This window comes from Heteronotia binoei, chromosome 21, assembly GCF_032191835.1.
Source record: "Heteronotia binoei isolate CCM8104 ecotype False Entrance Well chromosome 21, APGP_CSIRO_Hbin_v1, whole genome shotgun sequence".
NCBI lineage: Eukaryota > Metazoa > Chordata > Lepidosauria > Squamata > Gekkonidae > Heteronotia > Heteronotia binoei.
Genome location: NC_083243.1, coordinates 119,059,652 through 119,070,257, shown reverse-complemented (window position 1 = coordinate 119,070,257; position 10,606 = coordinate 119,059,652). Strand labels below are relative to the sequence as shown.

The 10,606-nt window shown below is 41.1% G+C and overlaps 1 protein-coding gene across 1 annotated transcript; it reads left to right on the top strand.

Annotated features, from left to right (window-relative positions):
- Positions 1 to 429: 429 nt before the first annotated feature.
- Positions 430 to 2,482, top strand: SMIM38 (small integral membrane protein 38). The gene is given in 2 exon segments (XM_060262513.1): positions 430 to 469; positions 1,651 to 2,482. A coding segment is annotated over 1 exon segment (132 nt). The 5' UTR covers positions 430 to 469; positions 1,651 to 2,240; the 3' UTR covers positions 2,373 to 2,482.
- The last annotated feature ends 8,124 nt before the right edge of the window (positions 2,483 to 10,606 follow it).

The following is a 10,606-nucleotide window of genomic DNA, read 5'->3' as shown; positions in this document are numbered from 1 at the left end:
GTGCGGCACTCAGGAGGCTTAGACAGGAGTCACTCTGCATAGGATTGCATTGACAGTTCAGCAGTAGCTGAGCAGATTTAGGCATCACAACTGGAGGCCTTGGAAGGAAATTAATAGTAAAATATGAATCCAAGCAGGTCAGTAAGGCTTGGAAGGGTATTGTGATGCCAATGGGACTCCTATCTAGACAGGGATGAAGTCACTTCCAGATCCAGTTATGAGCCCAGGTCTGTCTTGATGGATCTGTTTTGTCTTGATGGATCAAGCTCTGTCCTGATGGATGTGCACTTCAGGGACTGCCTTGTTCATGGAGGAAATATTTCTGTGCAGGTATCCCTTGGAGCATTCCTTGCCTCAACAAGCAGAATGAGAAAATTCCTTCATGGACCTATACATCAGATTCCAGGAGTGAAGGTAAAATTATTGAGTGAAGCAGAGTTCTTTGTTCTAGAAGAGTCAGGATGAGTAGGTGAGAATCAACTCTGGATCCTAAAGGTTATGGTAGTGGAGGAGGAAAGGGCAGCATATTTTTCTCTTCACTGTGGTTAGGTATGAATAAAAGATTGTTATAAGATAAATTCCTTGATTCAGCAAAAAGAGACCTATGTGATGCTGATGCATGTCACATTGCCTAACTGCGCATCCTCAGTTGGGATGGAATAGCAAAATGTGACTGCTTTTGGATCAGCTTATGTTGTTAAACTTATTTAGAGTCATTTAGGTGCTTGGGAGTCCCTTTTCTGGCAAAAAAAAAAGCAGAACTGAAATGCTTTAAAGAAATATAACTAATTAATATTAAGTGGCATATATTGGTTTGCTTTCTATGTCTCATTCAGTATTTTATTATTGATATGTCCCTCAAACATAAACATTTACCCTTTCAATCCAAGAACCCTATCCATTATGGAGAAAATAAATGACATTTAAAAATGAAATCTACCTAAATGGAAATAGTTAGGCATCAGTCCTCCTGAAGAGAGCTGGTGATCTTTGGTCATGGTAATAATAACTGAAGGCACTCTCCTCCAGAGCAGGAAGCCTCAATAAATTTCCAGTCTTATTATCCAGTCTTATTGCTTTTGTGGAAGTGAAGACCCCACCTCTTGAAACAAGCCAAGTAGCTCTGGCATACCCAATTTGACAAGCCTATGGAAAGAGTTGTTCTGATGCTCTCTGCCCCAACCCACACATTCTTTTCTTCATGTGTCTAATCTAATGTCCTGGAAAACATGGCACTTGTGTCTCATTTAGCAGTTTATAATTTTCTCTGGGTCTCCATCTAAAATGAGAGTAGTCTTCTGTACATAGTTTTAGATTGCATTTTGCTACAAATGACAAAGTACCTAATACATAGATGCAAAGGTTGGGCTTCCAAGGATTTTTCTCCTCTAGTTTTTGTAACACTGAGCTTTGCTATAACAAATAGTCCTTTCTGTGAAACCTGCTTACCATACCGACTGAAACAAACCTGTCCCACAAAGAGAAAGTGAGAATTCCACCCCCAGCCTCTTTCTAGCTATGAGATTGACTCTTGTGGGTGCTTTTACATGTGGCGGTGTACTAATTGATGAGCAATGCATTTTGGGAATCTTCTGTGCTCTGGTTTGCTTCCCCCTTCTCCCTCCCTTCTTCCTTTTTTAATTTGTCTAGGAAAGGAAAAGAAAAAGCCCCTCTAGTGTTGTTTCCTGCAAAGACTGTTCTTAAGAGCCCATTGGACAGCGTGGGGGCTCTTGAAGTGATAGCTAATTGGCAAAAGAAAGGCCCCGATTGTCTTCAGGGGGCTGGAAAGTGCCGTGTGTGCTTCTGAAAAGGACTAGGGAGAAGGTGCCCAGTTTCGCTAAGCAGCTGCTGCTGGAGAATTTTGGAGATTACATCAGCACTGGAAAAAAGAAGCTGAAAAAAGTTCAACTTCACAGAGAGAGAGTGAGTGAGAGAGTTTATGGAGGTCCCCCTTTTCCCTTTCCAAAGATCTGACAATACTGTCATTGTCAATATAAGAGTTGTTAATTCTTTATGAATAGCACATGGGTCTCTTGACTAAATACTACATTACATGATGTCCTAAATCTGTCAGCTGGACTCTTCTCTCACATGCTAGTGAGATCACTTTGGTTGGAATGTTACAGGAATGGCTGCCTTTGCCACATGGCCTTGAATACTACATTATATAATTAGATCTCATCGAGTAATAGTAATAGTAGTATCTTTTCCCCTCATTATCTCATTATTCTAGCCTAAATATGGGATCAAGCCCTTTGATGATTTTAGTGGTTGTAATTATATTGATGCGATTCATTCTGTGGTCCTGTTTTAGTGCTTATTTAGATTACAAGTTGTCTTGAAGATTTCCTGAAAAGAGGAAGGTCTCCTGAAAGAGCTCATATGCATTTTCAGTGGACAAATGTTGTCTTTATTGGACAGTGACATAGAACAGGACAAATTTTACTTTTCAAAAGGGCCAGTTAATGGCTATTTTGTTGGTGGTGTCTAAGCTTAGGGCTATTTTCAAAGAGATCCAGCCTTTAGTAAATAGCAAGCTGCAAAGTAGTCCAATGAATTAATATACTACACAAACAGTTTGCGAAGTTGTTGGAAATAATCTGTAGTCATTTGTTATCTACTTATTTTGGATAGGCTGAATATAATACTATTGTTAAGCAGCCCAGACCCCCAATCAGATGATTTGACTGAGTTGACAAATGATGGCTTCATTCCTCTTGGACAAAATGTCCCCAAGGAATAATTATCTATATGCAACGACAGATCAGTGTTGATCTAAACCATGGAGCCCAGCATCCATTTGAGGTATTGATGTGTAAGTTTTCCATCAACATGGAATGTGCATGCAAATGTTTCTCTTGGGAGTGATAATCTGGATCTAACTATTCCAAATGGACATTGATATGGGTCTTAAGAACTGCTGTTAATAAAGATAGTTAGAGGTGGCTCTGAATTCCTCACTATATATTCTTCCCCTGCTTCCTCAGGAATAGACTCAGGAACTAGCTGTGTGATATAATACATATGAGTTGGATTGAGTTAGAAGAATATTCTAAGACTAGTGTTGTCTTCAGTTGACAGTAGTCTCTAGGACTTTCCCAGCACTAGTAGCTGAGTTGCTTTCAACCAGAGCTGTCAGTATTGAACATGTGTTCTGTGATGAATATATTTCATGGATGTTATTATGCAGCTAGTAAGGTATCTGATCTGAAAATCAGAACCTGGTAAGTTTCAGTTTTTCCTTATTTTAAACCTGATATAGTAAGAGACACATTACCATTGACTATCCTGGGAGAAAAGTAATTACTCTATTTCCTTCCTTCCTTTTCTGTCTCTCTACTGGGGACCAAAAGTTCAAGAGTTTAGAGAGACTCATTCCTAAGTCACAGCCTAGGAAGCAGGTGCCAGTCCTTTGCTTTTACAGTCACACATAGGCCTTTTTTTCTGAATAAAGAGGTGCCAGAATTCTCAAGAGAGAAATGAGCAACATATGGGTGCCTTCATGAACTTTTAAACATTTTATGATAATTTTATTTCCATTAAGAGGTTCTGGAACTCCATTCGGTTATGTTCCTCCAGAAAAAAGCCCTGATTTCACAGATTTCCCAGCATCCTCTTTACCCAAATTAAAACTCTCTCTCTCAGACAGAAACTCAAAATCAGTTCTGTCACAAGGAACTCAGCCTGGCAGACTGTTCTCAGCTCCTTCTCAGTCGGTATCCACAACTGAACTTCTCTAGAACTTCTTCAGAACCCATTCAGAACTAAATTATGAGATGATTTCTCCTGTTGCTAGCCTCCTTCCAATTGATACATTCCATATCCATGGATGCGGCTCAGCCAATCAGAGTGAGTTGTTCCTTGCTCACCCAGGCTAACTGCTTTAGTCCATTACAACATCTTTGACTATTCAAATTCTACCCCTTCCCCCAAGTTCTGCTATTAGGTTTGCCTAACTTTGTTTCTTCCAAGACACAGGAGTGGAATTCTAGCAGGAGCTCATTTGCATATTAGGCCACATCTCCTAATGTAGCCAATCCTCCAAGAGCTTACAAGACTATTTTTAAGCTCTTGGAGGATTGGCTACATCAGGGTGTGTGGCCTAATATGCAAAGGAGCTCCTGCTAGCATTCCACCCCAGCCAAGACACATAAGAGTCCTGGGAAGGTGGAAAGTTTTTGATTTTTATGATTATTATGATTGTGAGCTGCCCAGAGTCTGTTTGCAGAGCGGGTGGCATACAGATTTAAAGTAAATAAATAAATAAATTGATAGGTAAGATCATGCAGGAGTGGAGGGATAAACATTCCTCTTCTCCCTGTAATGCTCTGTTCTGGAACTATACACCCAAAATGTATCTTTTACATTTCCTATATTTCCCAAGGACTTAATTGGGTTTGATTCACCACTCCTGCACATGCAGCTGCTGGGTGATTCTGGGTCAGTCACACTTCTCTCAGGACTGTTCTCTCAAGAGCAGTTCTTGAAAGAGCTCTCTCAGCCCCACTTACCTCACAGGATCTCCATTGTGGGGAGTGGAATGGAAGGAGATGGTAAACCGTTCTGAGACGCTGAGTGAAGTGCAGGACATAAATCCAATCTCCTCCTCCTCCTTTCTTCCTCTTTTGACCCTCAGTCTGCTTCTCAGGACTTGCTCAAAGTGGCCTTTACTTTGCTGCCTCTGTCTTTCTGTCTTCCATGGACAGTTCAGTCCCTACTCATGTTTACAGAATAGTTCCTGCAACTGAAAAAAATGTACAGTGCTCTGGGTCATATGCGAATTGTGATCTGCACAGGAAAATGTTAAGCGATAAGGCAAAAGCATTACTATTACATCCTCAATGGGTTACCTTATTTCAACAGGAATGAAGCATGTGTATTTGTATAGCTAAAGGCAATACAATATACTAGTAGTATTGTTAATAGTCTGTAACTGTAAGGCACCAATTAAAGTTATGTAATGACTGGACCATAAGCAGTTATCTAAGTCCTGCTTGCAATTACGTCTGTGTTTGGTAAGAAGATGCCCTGGTTAGTAAATAGCTGTTTCTTTGATTGAGCTTGATTTTCTAGCAGAGTTGCATCTCAATTTATATTAAAATCCTATTTAGATAAGAAAATGAACAACAGAGGTCCTTAAAATGTCTTAATTAACAGACTGTTATGTAACATACTAAGGTAGCAAGGCATATAGGATATATCCTAAGCAATGGAAGCAATTTCTGGTTCTGCAAATACGTAAATAAATATCCAGCATACATGGCAAATGTCTCTAGATTTAGTGAAGTGTTGTATTTACAAACACAATCTGCTTTACATCTGTTTTTGTTTCTTGTTTTTATTTAAAACATTTATTAGCTGCTTTTTTACCTTGCAGCATTCAAGGCAGCTTGCAATATAAGTAACAATTATAAAACACATAAATGACAGTTGTTTAAAAACTCAATGAGGACTTTCAATAAATAAAAACTAAACTAGTCAAATGCAGTCCTATACAAAACTTCAGCTGCCTCCTGAAGCTTAAAAGTGTGTGTGTGGGGGGCAGGCACACCTCTTTGGGGAAGCTGTTCTATAACTGTGGGGCTGCTACTGAAAAGGCCCACCAGATGAACTTCTTTGACTGATAGAACAATCAGACAAGTAGGCCTCTCCCTGTAATCTTAATTCCTGGGCAGGAACACATGGGGAAAGATAGTCTTTCAGATTCCTCAGTCCTAAACCATATAGGGCTTTAACGAACAAACCAACACCTTGAATTGGACTCAGGGGCAGATTCGTTGTCAGTGTAATTGCTGTAATAATGGGGTCATACGCTCCTGGGAGTTGGTCCTAACTTGCAGTCTAGCTTCAGGATTCTGCAGCTTCTGAACACTCTTCAAGGATAGCCCCAAATAGAGTGTGTTGCAGTAGTCCCGTCTAGATGTAACTAAGGCATGGATCACTGTGACTAGATCGGACTGACCCAGGAATTGACACAGCTGAAGCTCCTGCCAAAGGTGGGTGAAAGCACTTTGAGCCACCACAGTCACCTGGTTTTCTAAGGGGATTGCAGTGTCCAGCAGCACTTCCAGCCATGAATCTCATTTTTCAAGGAAAGTATAACCCCATCTAAGACACCAGAGATCTAAAGTCCCTAGTCTGCTTTTCTAATAACCCAGAAAAACTCTATCTTGTCAGGATTAAATTTCAGCTTGTGTCCAGTCCTGGGATCACTGGATCCAAGTTCGGTACAGCAGGGTCCTCCAGCGTGAGAGGCATCAGCAGCCCTTCCCTGCATCCCAAAGTTACTTTTTTTATTCTTCTGGCAGCAGCTTGGATCCCTCCAGAGTTGGTGAGTACTGGGTGGGGGGGGGGTACCCCCATAGAGATTGTTTAATCTTGTCTAGCCCATTATTGACTCCAAGCATTGGTCCAGAACATCAGCAGCATCCTTGGAATCAGGTAGAAAAGAAAAGTAGAACTGGGTGTCATCTACATATTGATGACACTAAAGTCCACACCTTCTCTCCCAGTGGCTTCATTTAGATATTAAATAGCATGGAGAATAAGATGGAACCCTACAGGGTCCTGTATGGAGCAGAGCAGGAATCCTCCCAACACCACCATCTGAGTCTGACCTGCCAGGCAGGGCTCAAATTACTTTAACATGGTGACCCTCAGAACAAAGTAGAAGTCAAGTAGTACCTTTAAGACCAACAAAGTTTTATTCAGAATGTAAGCTTTCATATGCATGCGAGGGAATGGGGTACATTCAGACGAGGGAATGGGGTACAGTGAGCAGAACTTGCATATAGCTGGTGGGTAGTGGTTAAAAATGTAAAGTGATACAAAGCTAGGATCAAATGGCAAAATAGTGTAATAAACAAACTGAAAGACCATTTGGTCTGGATAGCATTTGCATTGGAAACCAATAAAAGGTAATAAAAGTTGCTACAAGTCTAGGTAAAACAAAAGGACATGTATTTCCTAGTGATGTTCTTGTCCACCTAATTTACCTTTTAACTTGTAACATACATTATAAGCATCATTCTATACATTATAAACATCATTCTAGTTTGCCATTAGAAAAAAAGAATATATTAAAATATAGTGAAAATGGGTTAAGTATATATAATGAGATAAACAGTCAATATTCCTTATTTGAGTATGTCAATAAAAGAAACATCCTGATACACTATTCTAAAAGAATATTCTACATTGGAATACTGTGGATATGTATAGCTCTACTCAGAATGGGTTTAGCATAAGTAGTGAGATAAAAAACCAATATCCCTGTTCAGTCCTGGGGAGGTGTTTGTTCCAAGTTTCAGAATAATTTGTAATTCAGCAGTTTCTCTCTCCATTCTGTTCTTGAAGATCCTTTGCAGTAAAATGGCTACTTTGAGGTCATCCATTGAATGTTCTGGAAGGTTAAAGTGTTATCTCACAGGTTTCTCAGTTTTGTAATTCCTGATGTCAGATTTGTGTCCATTTATCCTTTGGTGTAGAGTTTGCCCTGTTTGCCCTATGTAGAGAATTGAAAGGCATTGTTGGCATTTAATGGCATATATAATGTTGGAAGATGAACAAGTGAATGAGCCTGAGATGGTGTAGTTAATGCTGTTAGGTCCTGTGATAATGTTGTCTGGGTTTTTGTGGCAGCAAAATTGGCACTTGAGTTTATTGCAAGCTCTGGTACTGGTGTCCGTGCTCAGATGAGATGTTGTACTGCAGATTAGGACCCAGAGAAAACCTGTTACAAAACAGACCCAAAACAGACAGTAACAGAACACCACTACTCTCAACTGTAAACAGTTCAATGTATCATCAATGACTTACAACCTCTATTGGATAGTGACAGCTCTCTTTCAAAAGTACTGGGGTGGGGTAAACCTTTTCTTGCGCACAGACAGCCCCCTAATCTCAAACAACTCCTCACCTACAACAATGCAACATCTCATCTGAGCATGGACACCAGTAATTGCTTGGGACAGGTCCATGGTCAACATGGAGGCCATGAAATTCTGAGACACTCCTTACAGCTTGGCCTTGGCATGGGTGTTAAAATCACCTAGGACCACCATTCTTAGGGTCTCCACTAGCATACCAAGACTAGATTGGCTAGCTCAGGAAGAGAGATGGCTGGGCAGTGGGGTAGATTGTACACCTGTGGAATCCCTATCCTGTCCCAATCAGCCCCTTTCAGGAGCATAGATTCCAAACTAGCAGACTGCTGGATAGAATATCTTAATAAATAGGTGAATTTTCTTCCTTGCTATTGACTTTTCATATATCATTGCTTTGCAAATGCTATTATTTTGTGAACCTTTTTTTCTAAATTCTGGAGAACTGTGATCTGGAAGGGTACATCATTGTAAGAATCTGCTTGTTTTCTAATGCAGTTCCTGAAGATACACAATTGGCAGGAGTTCCTAAGTTAAAATTAAAGAAAACCAGCTGTCTTCTAGCCCATCCAACAACACTCTAGAGTATGATGAATGGTTATTCTTGACTGTAATAAATCTAAAATTCATTTGCAATGTCAGTACAGTGGCATCTTCTCAAACAATTACTGTCAAGCTGTGCAAACCAAGTTTTCAGTGAGGCTTCTCTAAGCGAAACTGGCAATACAACAGGTGGCTCAATTACTTTAGGTATGTTCATTACAACCATCCAACATGACTCCATGAGACGAGGATGGTGCAATTATGCTGACTCGCATAAAAAGAATCTGAACAGCTGAGGGCCCACTGCCTTGTCTGCCAACTGCTTGCAATAAACTGCCCCATCACAAATGAAGCCTTAGAAGCAAATGCTGTAACTGCCTCAAATTGCCACCTTATGTAAGGAGTTTGCTATTAATTTGGGGGGAGTTCAAAATAATTGGAGAAGACAGCTGGATTCTATTGTTAAAATCAATGCAAGTTTGTTTTCTGTGATATTTCTTTTTCTATCTTTTGTGCGGATTTAGATAATGTGTTTGCATTTGATTCCAGTTCCATTTTTTAAAAAACCAGAGATGCAACCCAAGTTTATACTCCTTTGACTCAAGGTGTGAGTTTCAGCTGCTCATAATGTTATCCAGCTTCTGGGTAGGTGAGTCTTATAGCCTTTGTGCCACCTCCTGATTCTTCTTGGGCACAAATGGCACATCCTGTTGAGGCATGTAGTAGTGGTGGTGGTAGCCGATGGTGGACTGACTGGGCAACAGTTTGGCTGAGAGGAGGCAAGATTCCCCCACGCTTGCTCCTTCCCTTCCCCCTGCCCCCCAAGCTTGGGTGACAGCATCTTGCAGTGTGCTCTAGAAAATACGGTTCTGGCAATGTTAGAGGTTATGAAAAGGAGGAGAGGGAGAAAAAGGAGGGAGGCAGGAAGAATCTTCCCTGTCTGGCTGGTGTTTCACTGCTGCTGCAGTAGTTTAGTCCAGGCTAACTCAATCTCCTCAGATCTTAGAAGATAAGCCAGGTCAGCCCTGGTCAGTATTCGGAAAGGAGACTACCAAGGAATACCAGGGTTGTGACATGTGAGGAAAAAGCCCCCTACTTTTCATACATATGGACATCGTGATCACCAGTATGGTTGCCAGGGTGCCTGGAGATTTGACTCTCACACATCTGCTCTAAGAAGTGGACTTTGCCCACAGCTTCTAAGGCTTATGTGGCAGCTTTGCATTCTACACCTCTGGATGCGTGTTAGCCAGAACTCTGCTCCTTGTGTGCCCAGTCTTGGCCGCCGCAGTGGAAGAAGCCAGGCCACCACGTTTCCAGCCTGTTTCCATGAACCAAGGGCTAACACCACCAGAATCCATCTTGCTTTCCTGATTCCATCTCCAGTATCTGCTTCAGCTTTTGCATAAGCTTATCCAAGCATACCCTGCCAGACCACTCAAGCCTTATGTCTAACGAAACCCAGAACAAAGACGGCTGCTCAGAAGATGATGAGAAAAGAGGAAGAACATCTCCTGTCTCAACCAAGTCTTTTTTCTTACCTGGGTGATACCTAGGCCAGTATTTGATTCTCTATTATCACCTTTTCAGATAATCCCATTTAACCTTAAGTATCCAGCCATTCCCATTCTTACCCCAGTCTAACACCTTGGAGCCGCCTTAGGCCATATTGCAACTTGGAAATTTCCAGGTTCACAGGACTAAGGTGAAGTTCATTGGTTAAAGCTGACACCCAGTTGGATGTCACCAAAGGACTCACCATTGGCTCTGCTAATGTCCAGCCTTCATGGTCATCACAGAGCCTCCCATCTCTCCTCTCCATCACCTCCCATCCCCTAAGGGGTCTAAGGGAGTCTATTTAACCTCTGACCCAACTCCACTCATGTGTGCATCTAACAGTATCCCAGTTCTGCTGTCTAGATCCATCCCCAATTCTGGCCACAGTTTTGGGTCCATTTCCTTGTCCTCTTATGTCGCCATTGGAACCTTCCTCGAAGACTACGATGGTAAATATTACCCTGTCTGTTTACCCTTATATGTTCCCCTATCAATCTATCTGTGTTTCTTAGGCCTGTGTGAATGTGTGATTGTATTGTATTTTTATCTTGTGTGGAAGAACTATTATTCTAAATAAATTACAATTGGTTTTATTAAATTAGAGTCCTTTTATTGAGCATTAC